The sequence below is a fragment of the Sebastes fasciatus genome, chromosome 18, assembly GCF_043250625.1.
Source record: "Sebastes fasciatus isolate fSebFas1 chromosome 18, fSebFas1.pri, whole genome shotgun sequence".
NCBI classification, from domain to species: Eukaryota; Metazoa; Chordata; class Actinopteri; order Perciformes; family Sebastidae; genus Sebastes; species Sebastes fasciatus.
Genome location: NC_133812.1, coordinates 28125547 through 28145314, shown reverse-complemented (window position 1 = coordinate 28145314; position 19768 = coordinate 28125547). Strand labels below are relative to the sequence as shown.

The 19768-nt window shown below is 42.0% G+C and overlaps 1 protein-coding gene across 5 annotated transcripts in view; it reads left to right on the top strand.

Moving 5' to 3' along the window:
- The window catches only part of mei4 (meiosis-specific, MEI4 homolog (S. cerevisiae)), a 93138-nt gene that overhangs the window by 42592 nt on the left and 30778 nt on the right, over positions 1–19768 (top strand). For 4 of the 5 annotated variants that reach the window (XR_012591450.1, XM_074615987.1, XM_074615988.1 and 1 more), the window contains exon 5: positions 10782–10880. Coding sequence is in view for 4 of the 5 variants with exons in the window: in XM_074615987.1 (XP_074472088.1) it covers positions 10782–10880 (99 nt within the window). In the remaining variant the exon portion in view is untranslated. Of the gene's footprint in view, positions 1–10781; positions 11685–19768 lie in introns of those variants that run through there. The other variant, XM_074615986.1, reaches the window with a different exon arrangement.

The following is a 19768-nucleotide window of genomic DNA, read 5'->3' as shown; positions in this document are numbered from 1 at the left end:
TAAATAACGCTCATTCTTGGTTTGTGGTCGTCGACATCTTGGTTTTTGTCCGTTGCCATCTTGGTTGAAGATACCGGTATCATATGGAACTAGAACACCTAATGAATCCATCAGTACCAACCACTAGCTTGTCACAAAGGAGGCTAATAAACGCTCCAATTATGATTGGAGCATATTGTTTTATGCTAAATGCAGTACCTGTGAGGGTTTCTGGACAATATCTGTCATTGAATTGTGTTGTTAATTGATTTACAATAATAAATATATACATATATTTGCATAAAGCAGCATATTTGCCCACTCCCATGTTGATAAGAGGATTTAATACTTGACAAATCTCCCTTTAAGGTACATTTTGAACACAAATGTGAGATTAATTTGCGATTAATCGTGATTTACTATTTTAATCGATTGACAGCCCTACTAATTACTAATTCTTCTTTTGTAAAACAACTCTCTGTCACTAACTGGTATCAGTTAGTTGATAGTACCGTAAAGGATAACATTTATCATTTTTGACGGTTGGAATGAAGCACAACATGGAAGTGAAAGCAGCGCTTTGTTTTTTTAAATGTGAAATTGCAATAAAAATATTTTGTCCCTAAAATCTATGAATAATCGTGCTCTCAATTTTGATCAGAATAATTGTGATTATGCTTTTGGCCATAATCGTGCAGCCCTAGGCTACATCACAGCAGAAATTTAAATGAATAACTGGATCTCCATGTGTGCTGTTGGCTTGGAAGCAGGACTGAGAACTAGTCCGGGCAGACCAGAGCGGGTCAGCACCGGCTGAACTTTGTGTGCATGTAGACGGTAACACTGTGCCGACTTACTGACAGTATTGTTGTAGAGAGTAGGCTGAAGCTTCTCACTCACGCTGTGGGCTTTCTTTTCCACTCCGGTGACAAATCAATCTCTGTCCTTGATCAGTAAATTACTGCCCTTCACACTCCCAGCCGAGCACAGCTTCATTATGTACTCTTTGTCAGCTTCTCCCTCGCTCTCTCCACTCTCACCGCCTCACTCCGTTTGTCTCCGTCGCCTGTTCTTCCACTCTTTTTTTTTTCTCCCCCCTATCAATCTCTTCCCACGTCAGAGTTTTTCTTTCTCTGCCTTTTGCATTTTATTTCATTATCTTTTTCCTTCGGTTACCTCGGTGTATAGGCAACATTCAGCAGTTAAAGGTTCATAAATGTGAGGATTTGCTGCTTTTCCTGGTCTGACATCATAGTAAAATGAATATCTTTGGGTTTTTGACTGTTGGTCGGACAAAACAAGACATTTGAAGATATCATATTGGACTATTCTTTTTTAGCATTTTCTGACCTTTTAACCCTCTGAGACCCACAATAGACTCGTTTTAGTCTTTTTTAGGGGTTCAGGGGGTCTTTAGGGGGAGATAGCAGGTCAACAGTAGATGTCACATAGAAGTGGTGTACATCATCTGAAAGCTGGGAACCTGTAGATTAATTTGAGATGATGCTCAGCACTGTGTGTCAAGTTCTTCTTGTCATAAATCTGTTTAGAACATTATGATAGAAGTATATGATGGTCATCTCCATGCTCTATTAGGTCTTATAAGTTGTTGCAGCAATGATTGGGGTTGATGCCATTTGTTACACAGATTTGGTGCTAAATTTAACAATTTTTTTTTACCACCTGAGAATTGATAAAAATTATCAATAATCCCTCCAAAATACCACATTAAGACACCAAGACCTTGAGGAACACCATAGGCGATTGGATGGCGAGCACTTCTGTTATGTAAACTGCTCAGAAACCCCCTTATTGTCAATCTAGCTAGGAAAGCCATCCATCCTCTGAATGCTTTAGGTCTCTAGTTTGATCCATCCATCTTCTGAATGCTCTAGGTCTCTAGTTTGATCCATCCATCCTCTGAATGCTCTAGGTCTCTAGTTTGATCCATCCATCCTCTGAATGCTCTAGGTCTCTAGTCTGATCCATCCATCCTCTGAATGCTCTAGGTCTCTAGTTTGATCCATCCATCTTCTGAATGCTCTAGGTCTCTAGTCTGATCCATCCATCCTCTGAATGCTTTAGGTCTCTAGTTTGATCCATCCATCCTCTGAATGCTCTAGGTCTCTAGTCTGATCCATCCATCCTCTGAATGCTTTAGGTCTCTAGTCTGATCCATCCATCCTCTGAATGCTCTAGGTCTCTAGTCTGATCCATCCATCCTCTGAATGCTTTAGGTCTCTAGTCTGATCCATCCATCCTCTGAATGCTTTAGGTCTCTAGTTTGATCCATCCATCCTCTGAATGCTCTAGGTCTCTAGTTTGATCCATCCATCCTCTGAATGCTCTAGGTCTCTAGTTTGTAGCTGTAAAGTTTCATGAGGCTGTGATTATCCTAGAGGTCACCACAGGTCATTTTATACAGTGAGGTCAATGAAATGTCTCCTATGGGGACTAACATCATCACACATGAATACAGTTGGGCTCATTGGATCCACAAGAATCTCAGCCTTACAGAGAGACCCAATTTATGTAATTCAAGACTGTTTAGGATCCCAGTATGCAGAAATATTCAGATACACCATGTACCGCAAGTCTCTGAGGGTTAAAGACCAATTGAGACAATAATCAGCAGAATAATCAAATGAAAATAGTCCTCAGTTTCAGCCCTGTTTTTTACTTTCTTTATGCTTGTAGTTTCTCCCAGTGGAGAAACTTTCAGTTCCCAGCTCTCAGTCTGACTCTCCCTCCGTCAGTCGCAGGCTGCCGGCTGGCCTGTGACCCAGTCAGAACAGTAATGAGCTCCAGGTCTAATCAAATGGACGATTAAATCCCATTCAGGGTGCAGAGCTTTATAATCTCAAGGCAGCTGATGTTATCTGGGTCATGGTGCTTCAGGCTCCCCTTGCTGCATACAGATGCAGGAGTTGTCTCCTCGCACACAGTCCAGGTCCTCATCCACGTTTCTAAATCCCTCCAGTGGTAATTACCAGGGCTCCTGTTCAGGTGTGGATATAGGCTGGTTCTCTTAACCATCTCTACAAGGAGCCTCCAGACTATGACATGATCAGCTGCTTATTATTTCGACACTGACTCTCAATACTCAAGCATCATTTCACATTTCTGCTTTCAAACCTCAGTGATGAGAGTTTGAGTAATGATGTTACATATGAAGGATCTATGTAGAGCCATGGTAGAGTTTCACAATGACCCATGTGACCCCGTTTGTGGTTTCATACTAGATTCTGTCACTGTTACAGGATTACAGCAGCTACAGATGACGCCTCTTTTCTGGTCCTTTTTCAGAGCTCATCAGTAATGGATCGCTGTCGGGGTGTAAAGACCATTTCAACCAATAGAACACATAGTGTAGACTGGAGAACATCGTCAACCCTGCCTTTAACCGCCTTCACCACAAGCTAGTTTCATAGTTTTCTAATTTCATATGATACCAGTATCTTCACTCTAGCTTTAAAACTGAACCCGCTACAACCTAAAAATCGCAAGGTTAGTTAATGTGTTATAGAAATGAGTGGCGTTAAAACTAATGTGCGTTAATGTGTTATCGTGTTGACTTTGACAGCCCTAATTCAAACATAAATTTGGGTTTTGGTGAGAAACTTGAATAAATCCAGTTGTTTGAAGGAGATGTTTTCACAGCAACATCAAATAGATAATAGAGAGGGAATTATGACATGTTTAACAAAAACCAGTATGACAACAGTAACAAAGGAGTGGATGTTGAAGTACAAAGGATTTATTGTTCTAGTTTTGTTTTTTAACGTGGTATCGAATTGGTATCGAGAATCGTGGAATTTCACTGGTATTGGTATTGACTACTAAATTTGTGGTATTGTGACATCCCTAATAAAATACCAACTGGATCCTCAGAACAGCAGCTGTGATCATGCTGCTCCATGCAAACACAGATCATTGTGTCCAGTAGTGATGGACTGATTCTCAGGGTAACTAATTAACACCTTGTTGGAGGGCACGAGTCTCTGTGTTAAAGGTCTACCTCCTGCTGATATTCAGAGACTCTCTACAGCGTCCTGCTGCCAAGCTTCAAAGCCAGAACTCATCTTCACGCTCACCTGGAAAGTCTGTTACGAACTAACCTTCCCCCCTCAGCCTCAGCCTCACCTGATCCGCTCAGGTCCGACCTTCAGCTAAAGTCACTCGTCGGGAGAGAAGAGATGTTGAGGATAAAGTTCATTTTGACTTTGCGGTTTTGGCTTTGAAGTGAGGAGCTGTCCTGTAACTGGCGTGGAGAGAGATGGTAGTTTATCAGGATTATTAAAAAGGCTGCAGCAAATCCTGTCACTGTCAGCCTCCGGCCCGCCGGATCCCCGAGGAGCGCTAACGAGCCAACAGACAGCTCAATCAGTCCGTCCTGCTGTTTTCACCCTCTCACTTAGAAAAGGACTCTGCTTACATGCAGATGGGCTCGCCATCACTTCATCTCACGTTATCTTCTACAAATATTTATCTCCTTTTTTTATTGAGCTCTATTTGTCTTCTATTCTTCTGGTTTACATATTTCGGCTTTTTTTCTGACTTTTTTCCGGATATATTTTGGCCTTTTTTAGAAGTTAGCATGCAGCCTCTGCTTTTCCTGTCAATGTGTGAAACCCAAAGTGTTTCCATCCTTTACTAGATGTGTAGTGTTTACCACGCTGGATTTAACATGGGAGGGTGCAGGTCGTAAACACACGTATCTACTTTCTTGTTTCGGCTCGCTGTGGTTTGTTTTGGTTGACGGATACGGAACGGATATGACGTCATGTTACTCGGACTACAACAATAAAAGCAGTAACTTCCTTCTACTTCCACATATATTATTTAAGTTAGGCCAAGTTCTTGTGCAGCGTCTTATGTTTAAAATACGTTAAATATTTGTGCAAGAAAACATTGTACAAAAAACGTGTTTGTATTCCTCAAAGTTACTGTAAGTATTGAAAGAAATGATAGTTTAGTTGATGCTGTGTCAGAGAGGTATATTGAATCACTAGTACGTACAATGGTCTGCTGTCTGGACTTCTTGTGATGTGGAGAGGATTTCTAAAGCAGGTTGCTTTTGAGGAGGCCAGCAGGTCCACTGTGTTATTTTATCTCAGGCAACCATTTCTGTCAGCCCGTCCCCCCCCGTCCTCCGGTGGACGAGCTGTTGTGCTGTTTGTGTATATTCTTCACAGATACTCCATCACTGCTCCCTCTAGATTTTCACTCCAGCTATCGATTTCTTCTCTCCATCGAATCCTGCTTCATGGCTTCATAAATTCTTTGGGGTTGACAGGTTGGAGATGAAAGTAAGAATATCTCCCTTTTACCGAGCTAACCGACCAGCTGCACCTCCCGAATGCTGTCGAACTGATGGTGTAACGTTGTTTAGAGGGGTTGTGATCGGCTACCGGATAGATAAAAGTAAATAATGGTGGTAGTTTGCGCAGGTTGCTGCATCATTGCACCAGATATTATACACAAAACATTATTTACTAATATAATGCCTGATTGGTTCAGTAGTTTGTCGTGTCAGAGAGTCGGACCAAATCAGTTTGCAAAAGAAAACAATCTCAGGTTAAAGTGAGCTCTTTGTTTTGTGAGGCTGTAATAAACTCTGTGTGTAGGACAGCCTTATGTCCTGTGGTCACATCGTGTTTTGGAGCACGATGTTTACTGGCAGTTATGAACCCTGTTCTAGTGCTCCGTGCCCCCCTCATACTTTTTAAGATGTCCTCTTGTTTTGCTTTGAAAGTACAGTGTTTGTCCAGCTCTGTGGTTTTAAATGATGCTTGTCCTTGAAGGAGCAAACTTCTCCTGCATGTTTTCAAGAACAACAGGGACACTTTGCTGCTTAAGTTTTGATGAACTTTTAAACTTCTGGATGTCCTGGTTGTCCACCAGTCTGATGGATGTTGTCCCTAGGGGTGTTTTTTTTATCGTGAGTAATCGCCTCGCTGCCCAGCATGGACACTTGATGGGCTGCCACTAGACACACTCGACACCTGATTGGACGAACGCTTTCCCTCCGCGGGCTGCTGCCTCGGAACCAACATGGCGGCTCGTTTTGGAAACTTTCTTCTCTTATATCACGAAAACAGTTAACCGAAATGTGTTTCTGAAAACATTTCATGAGAGAAATAATCCATACAGTTGATGAATCTGTCTTCATTTTGAATCGACAACAGTTAGTTTAAAAGTTCCTCGGGAGTTTTCCAGAGGCGGCGAGTCGCGCTGAACGCCACCTGATTTTCATAAAGCAGCCTAGACCTCAACTTTATGCAACCGCCACGCTACCAGAATGCATTGCACGGCTGCTTACATAGACACTGAATGGGAAGCGTGGAAAGGACGAAGGCTATGGACACGTACCATAAGACCCCATGGTGTCTTACACCGTGTCCTAACTTGATGCGACGCGAGCGTCTGCGTCAAAATCAGCTTGATTATATATTTTCTTGTTTTCTGTCGGAGTGTTCCGACTAGCCGCAAAGTTTTTATTTGAGCTGAGCGTTTGTCGGACGCCCTGTTCCTATTTTTTTCCTTTTGGTTGTTACCCAATCTTACATGTACCAGCATTGTTTTCAGCATTTCATCATGAAATAGCCAATTGAATAAAGGCTTTTTATATTTTTTGCCAGAAGAGTGCCTTGGACTCACATTTGAAGTCAACTTCTTTCATTAGTTTCTGACATTTATAGACTAAACAATTACTTGATTAATTGAAAGAATGATGGATGAACTGGTAATGAATGTTGCCATTAATAACAGCCCTTAGGTCAGTGAGGTTGTTGCCATCAGCAGCAACCAGACATGATTTCTACTGGCTCTCGTTGCTGATGAGATCTGGCAACTGAAAAGCTTCCAATATGTGCAGAGCTTCACTTGTTTTTCTGCATATTAATTAATGGCAAAGCCTGCAAATAGGATATGCACCGCTTAGTCAGTTAGACTGAAACCACGTTTAAAATAAATCATGACGTTCTCAATGTAGTAAATCCTTTAATTCCCACACTTCATTTCATTTCATGTTTTTGTGAGTTTTTCTGCTGTTAAACGGATCATCTGACGGCACTAGTGGAGCATTCACAGGGTGACGAGAGAGAGAGAGAGAGAGAGAGAGAGAGAGAGAGAGAGAGAGAGAGACGCCCTGCGTCCAAACATCCAGTCTCAGATAATCTTCTTTTAAGCGATGATTTGCAGAACCACGTCACGCTGCAGTCTTCCCTCCCCTCCTTCACTCGGATGAAATATGTCCTTTCCATCTTGTTGACAGTTGCTGCAGCAGACTGTGAATATCGGCGTCCCCTGTGTCAAGCTCCCACCCACCCACACCAAATATGTCTACATCCTGTATATACATACAGTACAGTTCCTAAAATCACAATTCAAACACAAGTCTAACAGATGATTAGAGCCAGGAGTTCTTTAACCACCTGAGACCGACTTTACAGAGCTAGAAAACCTAAGGAATCCATTGGTACCAACCAATGCAACGTTAGTTTGTCGTGAGGGAGGTAAATAATGCTCCAAAGTTAGACTAAATTTTGGTGAGGAAAAACTGACATGGCCATTTTCAAAGGTGTTCCTTGACCTCTGACCTCCAGATATGTGAATGAAAATGGGTTCTGTGGGTACGCAAACAGTTTTGGAATTCCATAAATTGGGTCTCACTGTAAAGCTGAGACTCTTGTGGATCCAATGAGCCCAACTGTATTCATGTGTGATGATGTTAGTCCCCATAGGAGACATTTCATTGTTTCACCAGTTTTTTTACATTTGACCTCACTGTATAAAATGACCTGTGGTGACCTCTAGGATAATCACAGCCTCATGAAACTTTACAGCCACAAACTAGAGACCTAGAGCATTCAGAGGATGGATGGATCAAGCTAGAGACCTAGAGCATTCAGAGGATGGATGGATCAAACTAGAGACCTAGAGCATTCAGAGGATGGATGGATCAAACTAGAGACCTAGAGCATTCAGAGGATGGATGGATCAGACTAGAGACCTAGAGCATTCAGAGGATGGATGGATGGATCAGACTAGAGACCTAGAGCATTCAGAGGATGGATGGCTTTCCTAGATAGATTAAACAATAAGGGGGTTTCTGAACAGTTTACACAACAGAAGTGCTCGCCATCCAATCGCCGAAAAAATGCCAATTCCTGCAGAAATCTCCAAAATGTCAAAAGTTTTTGATCCCAAATCACAGCATGGCTTTTTCTATGGTGTTCCTCAAGGTCTTGGTGTCTTCATGTGGTATTTTGGAAGGATAATACCACCTCACGGTACCGCCAGCTGTGAGCTGTAATCTGTTTTTAAAGTCACGCACCTTGGCGGAGGTCTGCGCTCTCCGAGTGCCATTCTAGTTATTACTATTTTCCCCCAAAAGGGGGCGTGGTCATGAGAGCCTACACTGGATGACGTGTTGCTGGTCTGATGTATGCAAAACGTGCGGTTAAAAAATTACAGACAGAAAAAGCAAATGGCATTACATTTGGTGACGAGCGCATTACGACTTGTTTAGGACTCGAAACTCAAAGTTTAGGACTTGAGACTTGCTAAACAATGACTCGGTTTCACCTCCGCTTTTCTGGTCGTTAATCGTCAGGAGGATTCGGTCTTAAATCGTCGGCTCGTGTGGCTGCAGAAATGGGAGTTTTCAAGCAGGCAAAATTGAAAAAGTGAATTATGAGATAAAAAGAAACCGGAGTTGTAGCTCTCTCCGGAGCAAAGTGCTGAGTGACCCGATCCCGACGCGGTCTAAGTGCTGTGTGCTGGTGTGTGTTTTTTAAGAGGTTAAGAGGTGTTCTTGTCACATTCTGTCAACTCTCTGAAAGCTTAGCCTGGAGGAATACCTGACAGCCATCTGGCGGTTGTTTTTCTCCGTGGCGTTTCTCAAACACACACACACACACACACACACACACACACACAGAAACTTCCACATGCAACAAAAATCAAGCGCACACACACGCAGTGAGATAAAGCCTGGAAGAAATGCAGCAGCTTCTGCTTATTTGAATAATTAACATTTGCTTTGGAGGGTTTCTGTGTGCCTTGAACTTGCTCTGAAAACAATCACGTGTTGTTAAATAGCTGGTGCAAGAATCCGCAGCGTGTTGCAGCATCGTCTATCAATCCGTCTTCCCTGAAGGATTACGCCAGTGTTGGTTTACTCACATTTTCTGCTGGTTTCTTACCACTTCGTCCTTCCCTTGGATTAGTCCGATGAGAAGCAGCTAGGCGGTCGTGTAGTTAAGACTTGTTTAATGTCTATCTCGACAGCAGCAGAAGGTATTCGTGCTGGTTGAGCTCCAGGATGGAGGTAGGTAGCTCTGACATATCCAACGTTGGAGAGTTCAAAGGTGCCGTTTCGGAGGGTGCTGCTCCGAGATGTGGCCAGATGTTTGTGATGGGCAGCAAGCCCAGATCCTGTTAGCCAACACCAGAGATGAAGGAAGCTGTCACGTTGAAGAAGGAGACCTTTATGGGTTTAGTTAGTCCAGGGCACTCCTGAATCAGCAGATAGGGAGAGACGGAAATTAAGTTTAATTTAAGCACTCTTCTGTCCAGGAGAACTGGTTATATGTTGAAAGTATAGTCATCAAATGCCATTAAATATAATCTACAAAGCATTTCAACATAATTCAGTCCAGCTTTACTGGGTTGGGCTGTTATCGGCTTATGTTGCACGGCGGCTGGATTCTTGCGATATCAGCAATCGGCGTCCTGTGAGGAGCTACAGGTGTGGTTTAGACGTGTGACGAGAGGCGACTGTTGGTTTAAACAACAACGGCGGCTCCTGAAGAGGTTAGCGTAGATGCTCCAGTGTAGCATCAGTTATCAGAACTGGAGAGTATTTCTTCATTGAAAGAAGAGCAAAGAACGGCACCGAAGGCTTTTCTCAATGGAAAAAGATGTTTTTGCTCTTCTCCAGACTGGCTTCGGCAAGAGTTTGATTGACAGATGGTTCATCCAATCACCTGCCAAGTATTTTTTTGAAAGTGCCTGCCCTTTTTTGCGTAAACAAACCATCTGGTGTGTCAGGCTACTTATCCACCCGATTTGACTGTTATCAGGCCATTAAATAGGCGTTATCAGTTGGTATAAGCACCATAGATGTGGGTCATTAGGGGCCTACTACGTTGCGAAAGTCAAACTTAAGTTTGGGGCAAGTCATAGTCAAGTCAGCACACTGACACACTGACAGCTGTTGTTGCCTGTTGGGCTGCAGTTTGCCATGTTATGATTGGAGCATATTGTTTTATGCTGAATGCAGTACCTGTGAGGGTTTCTGGATAATATCTGTCATTGTTTTATGTTGTTAATTGATTTCCAATAATAAATATATACATACATTTGCATAAAGCAGCATATTTGTCCACTACCATGTCGATAACAATATTAAATATTTGACAAATCTCACTTTAAGGTACATTTTGAACAGATAAAAAATGTGCAATTAATTTGCGATTAATGGCAATTAGGTTTGGATAATCATGTGATTAATCACAATTAAATATTTTAAGCGATTGACAGCCCTAATGAGAACATCAATTTTAGGAGACAGGGCTGTCATTTAATATCAACAGTGACTTGTTTTAATAGTTGTAAAATACTTTTGGAAATTTGCAAAACCAGAAATGTTTGCACCTGTATAGGTTGCATTTACACCTTTTACATTACACATATCTCAATTTGAGTTACTCTCAACAATGATCCACATCATATTATCAACAGTGTTGTGTCTTATCAGTGATGCAGTCCTAACGTTGATGTCGCTTCTTCTTCAGGAGCAGGAGAGCTCGGGGCTGGACCGGTTTCCCGTGGACCAGCATCAGAACTCGTGCTACCTCTTTTGGATCCTGGAGGAGCTCCTGCAGAAATCAAAGGTAGCGTGCACGGTGGAGGTGGAGGTGGGTTCGGAGCAGACGGGCTTCCTCAGTCACTTGGACCGGCGTGTCTTTCTAATGTCAGAGGAGTTCCCCTTGTTTGTCATCTGCATGTGGAGGTTGGGAGGTCTCCTCACCTCCTCGGACAGATAAGATCCCCCAAGAAGCCTTCCAGAAGCAAAACGTGGTGAAATGTTGGTAATTGAATAATAACAAACGCCAGCAAAATCATTTAAAACCAGTTTTACCCCTTCAGTGTTGTAGTGATTCGTTGGACATTAAAGTGTTTTTAATTGAGTAATGAAACTGAAACTACTGAAATCACCAATGAGTCTTGTTGAGTACTAATACTAATCCTCCATGAATGTCTTTCTGTCGTGGATCAGTGCTTAGAAAGGCCTCTGTTATTGATGTGAGTAATAACTGAAGCTCTTTACATTATTATTCCTCTCTATTGATATGAGCGGCTCGGTGTCGGTTATATTTCCTGCAGGGGTTCAGTGCAGGGCTACACAAGTGCAACTAAAATAATTGGGATCGTTTCCAGCTTGTTAACGGTTTGAGAAAAGTGTTAAAACTTCACAGAGTGATGTGATGCAGCAGTTTGGATTCCTGATTCATTTAGAGGACAGTGTTTTTACACCAGTTGTTCTTTTATGTGATGTAGTAAAGAGTGACCTTCACCTTGAAACTGAAATCTGTTTTCATATGAAAGTAAACACAAATAGATGAAAAAGAAAAGTGATAATACAAACAAAACAATAAAACACAATAACACAACGTGAAAGATTTTCTACGAGGCATCTTCCTGACGACTCATTTTCCCGAAAGAGAAGTTTAAACTCAGACTAGTCGACTAGTCTAAAAGTAAGAAAACACTCAGAATACAGTCAAAGTTGAGCACTCTATATACTAATATAAGAGCCATTTCAAAACTTGAATCACATTTTTCAATAACCACCTCATATTTTAAATGTCTCCAGTGTCCACTCATACTTTCCAACCCTCCTGATTTTCTAGGGAGACTCCCATTTTTCATTGCCTTCTCCTGGTTTCCTCCCTGCGTCACAATTCTCCCGTAGTTATCCCCATTTTTGGCAAATTTTCACACTTTTTTTCCTTTTAGACAGCATCTATAAGCCCTACTGTTTCCACCGAGACGACAATACAGCTACACCAACTGTCGTTTCCCGGCAGAAGAGAGCAGATGCATCGCGGTTTGAGCTGCGCTCGAACCGGTTCTCTATTCCCATTCCTAGCGTTTTCCCTGCCTGCCAAAGTGGCGGATGTCCTGATGATTTTACCCGCCACTGCCAACAATTTACCCACATTTGGAGGGAGGTAGCTGCTAATTCCAGACCTCGATAGCGATAATATACACTCACCGGCCACTTTATTAGGTACACCTTGCTAGTACCGGGTGGTCTTCTTCTGCTTCAAGGTTGGACGTGTTGTGTGTTCAGAGATGCTATTCTGCATACCTTGGTTGTAACGAGTGGTTATTTGAGTTACTGTTGCCTTTCTATCATCTCCAACCACTCTGCCCATTCTCCTCTGACCTCTGACATCAACAAGGCATTTCCGTCCACACAACCCCCGCTCACTGGATCTGTTCTCTTGTTGGGACCATTCTCTGTAAACCCTAGAGATGGTTGTGCGTGAAAATCCCAGTAGATCAGCAGTTTAATACTCAGACCAGCCCGTCTGGCACCAACAACCATGCCGCGTTCAAAGTCACTTAAATTCCCTTTCTTCCCCATTCTGATGCTCGGTTTGAACTTCAGCAAGTCGTCTTCACCACGTCTAGATGACGTAATGCATTGAGTTGCTGCCATGTGATTGGCTGATTAGCTATTTGTGTTAACAAGCAATTGAACAGGTGTGCCTAATAAAGTGGCCGGTGAGTGTACAGTAGTTGGGTTCATGCGTGTTTAGCGGGCTCCATAGCTCCATTTAGTTGGGACAACACACAAGGTGGCGAGGGCCCGTTCATCTCTGCTTGCAGCTTTCCATTACATTTAAATCAGATGAGTTCATCAACATTGTTATAAACTCCTCTTTCCTCTCTCTGGGTTTTAGCTGCTGGTCTGTCAGAGGACCATTTTTTAGAGAAATGAGGGAGTAAATGAAACATAAAAAGGTTTTTCAGAAGTGCGTTGAACATCTCCTCCCATCCCCGGTGGACATTATCCTCTGGTTGTACAGTACAAGTGTTGCTTATTGAAGTGGAAACTACAGCAGCCCTACTAATGGACTCCATGTCTGCATCTGTTTCCTGAAGCTTGTGAGCCTTTCATCATTCCCCCGGTCCGGTTCTCTTACCCTCTCCTCAACACACCCAGCCTCCCTGTGCAGTGATCTTCTCCTCCCCTGCTGTCTGTTATAATGGCCCCGGCACGAGCACCGGCTAAATAAGTTTCCCTGGTACGTCATGAATTACCAGAGAGGCTCACGGAGCTGCGGCTGCCTGCGCTGATAGCCATCGCCGCCATTGTGTCTGCTTTGGGTTTGTGCCCCGACTCCGTCTGCGATCTCCTCATCTTTCATATCCTGTTGAGAGCACAGCGGGGATGGGCTTTAAAAAATAAAAATGGACTGCTCGTACGTGCGCTGGTGGTTAATGTGCCTCGGCGGGATCGACAGCCGTAGAAGATGGCGTGTTGCGTCACCGGCGGAGGAGCCAACTGAGTCTCGGCATATGTGGATGAGCTGTTTCATCAGCAGAGATTAACATGGATCATGAATCTATAGGTTTATAAAAACCTGCTTACTCTATATTAATAACTAGAGAAGATCTAATGCATCTTTAAGTCTGTTAATGTCAACTCATCCCATCAAGAGACTCAAACCAGCAATGAATGCATCTACTACTAAGTGTCTTCTTCCTCTGAGCCACTGAGGGCTGCACAGTTAATATTATTAAGATCAGGATCTCTCATTTATAAGTGACAACAATTCCTCCGTGTTTGCATTAGCAGGAAGATCCGCTGCATCTAAACGAGCGCTACCAATATACAGTATCTCCCTGAGCTGTATCAACAGACAACAAGTGTTCCACAGGAAGGAGGGAGCAGGACTAATGAATCTGTTCCATCCTGGCTCTGACAGAAACGCTGGGCTTGTACTGTAAAGAGAGTTGTGCAGTAAGGCTGCTCCGTTATTGGTCAATATTAAGATCATTATTTACCATTGACTTTGGAAACATCACGCATTTAGCAAGAAAATATTGTAGGCTGCATTTTAAAGTTAAATGCATCAATCTGGTGCACTTTGAGAGCAAAAATGAAGAGGCTAGAAGGACATGAATAACTTGTGCTCTTGGAAACAATTTAGTTTGTCTAGATATCTGGGCTGTCAATCGACTAAAATAGTTAATCGTGATTAATCGCACATTTTTTATCTGTTCAAAATTAACCTTAAAGGGAGATTTGTCAAGTATTTAATCCTCTTATCAACATGGGTGTTGGCAAATATGCTGCTTTATGGAAATGTATGTATATATTTATTATTGTAAATCAATTAACAACACAAATCAATGACAGATATTGATCCAGAAACCCTCACAGGTACTGCATTTAGCATAAAACAATATGACTATGACTTGCCCCAAACTGCATGTGATTATCATAAAGTGGGCATGTCTGTAAAGGGGAGACTCGTGGGTACCTAGAGAACCCATTTACATTCACACATCTGGAGGTCAGAGGTCAAGGTACACCTTTTGAAAATGGCCATGACAGTTTTTTCTCGCCAAAACTAGCGACAAGCTAGTATGACCTGGTTGGTACCGATGGACTCTTTAGGTTTTCTAGTTTCATATGATTCCAGTATCTTCACTCCAGCTGTAAAACTGAGCCGCTACAACCTCTGAAAGATTGATTGCGTTAAAGAAATTAGTGGTGTCGAAACGAATGTGCGTTAATCGGCGCACTGAGGACAGTCCACCCCGGCTGCTGGATATAGAACGCAAGACAAAATGATCGATTATCGATAAGTTGATTATCTTGTTTTTATAATCGTTGGAGGCCAAAATTGTAATTTAAATTTAAATATTAAGAGACGGACTGACATGTTGTTGGTTTTGGTCTTTTCATTGGGATAGTTGACAATAAGAAAAACATAAGATAACACCAGCCTTATCATTCAAAGATATTTGGTATTCAACAATTAAAGCAGAACTTACTTTAATACTTACTATACTATATATAGTATACTATGTGTACATGTATTTTTGAGAAGAACTAAAGTGCGTGTCCTGCAGCACACTAGACCAGAGATACTGTAGTCTTTATGAGAAGCTTGGGATAAGGTAGGAGGGCATAAATCAGTGAGTGTAAAGTGGCTTAGTGTGCAGATCCTGCAGAAAGCGTGAGCAGGTTGTGTAAATAATGCTTCACTAAGGCATATCCACTCTCTCCCATCAGGAATGGATGATTTATGAGCTCTCTGACTCTGTAAATCCGCACGACCTTGATTGATATGAAAGTTAATTTTCCCATATGTCCAGGAATGTTTGATCCTGAAAGCAGCCCGGTGTTGTTGTTGGTGTTGGTGTTGTTGGTGTTGTTGGTGTTGTTGGTGTTGTTGGTGTTGTTGGTGTTGTTGGTGTTGAGGTCAACGCAGTCTGTTTTAAAGTGGAGAGAACACAGTAAAGGCTTGTTTAAAACATTCAGCGTGCACTTAATCCCACACTGACACGATACATTCTCTCATTCATACATTCAAAAAGATGGAAAAAGAGAGTTCTCTCTCACTTGTGGGAGAATTGATTTAAAGAAACATGCGTCACAATCCTTTAACAAGAGGATTAAACCTCTCCATGTTCGTGTATTCTGAATCCAGAGTAGGTTTAAAGAGAGTTGAAAAGGGGGGATATGAAGAGTTTCCTTTTCCATCCATGAGGACATAGTGATTATTTGAGCCGTTGGACTTCTGGAGGCTCTTTGACCTTGATTGATATGAGAACTAATTAAACTCTGATGCTCTTCCAGATGCTTCGTGTCTGATGTTCTAGATCATCGGCCTTATTCCGACAGCTGTTTCACAAATCAACTTCTAACTAACAGCTCATTATTTTTATTCCCTCAATGTGGCCCTAATACTCCGTAGTACATTGTCTCTTTTGCCCTCACTGCATTAGACTTATATACTATATACTGAGACTATAAACTGTGTTACCTTCATCACAATGATCATATGTTTTGCGGCTCCAGACAGATTTTTTGTCTGTCTATAATGGCTCTTTTGAGGTTGCTGACCTCTGAACCCAGACCATGGGGAAAAAGTTGATCTCATCAAACACTTCTAGGGACTTTTACTTTGTAAAATATCTAAATGAATCCAGTAAAAATGTTAGATTTTCAGCATGTCTGTAGTCAGAGATGTCCTGAAGTCAAATATATCAGTCATTGTCAGGAATTATTTATTATCCAGCAACCCAACAATCAAAGAATAAAGACATTTCCCTCACAAATCAGTGGTATTTTCTTTTTAATTTATAAGGGTCATGTAATGTTTTATACTTCTGGAGAATATAATCCATCAATCTTATTTCCATAGATGTATTTTGTATATACAGTTCCCTTTGTTAACACTTTATTTTGAAAAGCAGACGTAGTCCCACGTGTCTACTTCCTCTAACTTCTCCAAGGTGGTCTCTAGCTCTCCCGTCAGCTCCGTTCTCTTTATCCATCCATGGTCAGCTCCATCGGGGCCGTTTCAATGCAGAGAACACAAATGTCAGTATCTGGGTGCTCTACAGTCGTAGCGTCGGCCCATTTGACCACGGAGACGAGAGCGACGGCCGGCTCCACCGCCACGTTACCGCCATACCATAACGTTTCCTGTCCGTGACATAGTTAGCATGCAGCTTTAGCTCTGCTCTGTGTAGCTCTGCTTTTCCTGTCAATGTGTGAAACCCAAAGTGTTTCCATCCTTTACTGGATGTGTAGTGTTTACCACGCTGGATTTAACATGTGAGGGTGCAGGTCGTATCCACGACGACCCTCCGACGTTTTAGACTTTCTAGTTTTGACTTGCTGAGGTTTGTTTTGGTTGACGGATACGGAACGGATATGACGTCACGATACTCAGACTACAACAATAAGAGCGGTCTTGTTCTCTTTTATAAAACCACTGAACTCCAGCCTCCTCAACACGTCACTGAATTCACAGCTTCTAGGTGAAAAGTGATCAGTATAGAATGAAAGAAGACATAAAGAGGGTCAACTCACAGTGATCGTACGGAGGCGTCCATCAGACATAATCTGAAGAGACCACAGCTTCTATCACTGCCACAGTTTAGCTCACTATTTGTTGAATATTTCAGAGGGCTGCATGTCAAGAGGGAAGTAATGAAAATGTCACTCTGGTGTGAATTAAGACGAGTCTGACAGAAGTTAAGATCAAACCAGCCGGTAACACGAGAAAATGAGATTCCTCACCGTTCACGCGGCTGATTAAGGAATTCCCGCTGCGGATCGGCACGCAAAGCAAAGAGACAAAAATTGGCCGAGATGAATTGAAACTGAACTCCGGCGTTACCTGACATGCTTGGAAAAAAACTCTTGGTTGGAGGTAATTTACTGACAGATATGAGCTGCTGAAAGACATTCTGCGTCAAAGAAAAGTAGAAAACAAATCTCCCTCAGTGCTTCTGAAAGCTCATCTAGAGTTCCTTTTACACCGAGCGTCAAAATAACAACGTAAAGGCATCAGAGTATAACATGATTCAGTTATATCTTCTTTGTGTTCAAAATTGCAGATGAAACAAGCAACCAAATATGCAATTTTTAGGGTGTAGAGTGAAGATACTGGTATCATATAAAACTATAAAACCTGATGAATCCATCGGTACCAACCATGTCATACTAGCTTGTCGTGAAAGAGGTTAAATAACGCTCCAAACTTACGCTAAATTCTGGTGAGGAAAAGCTGTCATGGTCATTTTCAAAGGGGTCCCTTGACCTCTGACCTCCAGATGTGTGAATCTAAATGGGTTCTATGGGTACCCACGAGTCTCCCCTTTACAGACATGCCCACTTTATGATAATCACATGCAGTTTGGGGCAAGTCATAGTCAAGTCAGCACACTGACACACTGACAGCTGTTGTTGCCTGTTGGGCTGCAGTTTGCCATGTTATGATTGGAGCATATTGTTTTATGCTAAATGCAGTACCTGTGAGGGTTTCTGGATCAATATCTGTCATTGATTTGTGTTGTTAATTGATTTACAATAATAAATATATACATACATTTACATAAAGCAGCATATTTGTCCACTCTCATGTTGATAAGAGGATTAAATACTTGACAAATCTCCCTTTAAGGTACATTTTGAACAGATAAAAAATGAGTTTTGGTGGTTTTAATGTCGATACAGTAGTCACAGTATGTCATCTGAATGAAGTAACTGAAGCTGTTCATCAGGGTTTACATTCAGATCAGGTGCACAGTGGAATCAAGTCAGTGATGGAAACAGTCAAGTCAATCTGCTTGCAGGTCTCAGTTGAAAGCGTCCGGATCAGTGATGAGGTCACCGGGTGGTGAAGCTCATTAACAAACATGAAGCTCAGCCCTCGGCAGCACTCAGAGCACCGTTTCCCCACCGGCTGCCGTTTATCGACTGTGTGCATCCGTTGCTGCTTTAGCTTCTTGACAAATGAATGTCATTAATGAGTAACGGAGAGCACCTGGTACCGACGGACACAAATCAGCCTCCGGAAAGACCGAACCAAAAGAGGCAGCCAGCGGGGGAGCCCCCGGAGGACAGACGCTGGCTGTCAGATGAGTCTGAATTAAAGATAAAAACCATCCATTTACCGGCCTAACCATGATGGATTTACACATGTAGAGTCATTTAGTCCGTTCTGTTGCTCTTTTTCTCTGTTTTGACATTAAGATTTAACAAGAAAAAGAAAACAAGGCTTTTTTTACAGCCATTTTTACAGCTACAGCGGCATAAATATCCCACAATGCAATGCTGTAGTGACGACATTATTTGAATGTGTATTCCTGTATTGTTTTGAGCTGGAAAGCTTCTTATAAATCCTTCTCAAGGAGGACCTTAAAAGCAAATCACTACAGGAGTAACCTGCTGACATGTAGCTGGAGAACAAACAGCCCCGTCGCTCTATGATGATGTAATCTAATGTGGTTTAGCATACTGTAAATTGAGGAGGGCTTCTGCTCATTCATCTTAATTTTACAGGTTTTGTTTGCATCACTGGGAGAAGACGGCGTTATATTTACACTTCAGCCACGTTCAGTTGACGCATTAACTCTCAGCGTATCGGTGGAAATACCCAGAGGAGGACGAGACGGTGTCTATCAATCTCAATATACAGACTGAGCTTTTTTTTCAATCACCACTCTACTGAGCCGTATGAGGTGTCAGGATTGATGCTGGGAATCAGTGAGACTGCACATACGTCTAGTTCATCTTGTTTATCATTATAAGACTTCATAAAAAATAAAAACTTTAATAAATAAAAGGGAAAAATTGACAGAAGAGTAAATAAATAAGGGAATTAATACAAATATAAATAAATAAAGAAGCAAATTAAAACAGAAATATAAATGTATGTCATTTTAGAAGAATTGTTTTTCCCTCCGGCCTCAACGGTGAACGGAGAATAAAAAAAACTAAGAGAAGTCTTGCTGAATTGAAGTAAATGGCTGCGTTTTGCTAAAAGCTTACTATTTAAAACACAAATGAGACTTGGATTATTCTGCACCAGTTGTATGAGAGTTTGTAAACTGATGTTTCGATGTAGTTTACTGTAATTCATCCGGACGAGTAGCGTGCCGGCATGTTTTAGCGTAAATGCATGTGTTCTTCAAGAATTCAAGTTCAACAGGGTGAGTAACTGATTTTCCAAATAGTCAA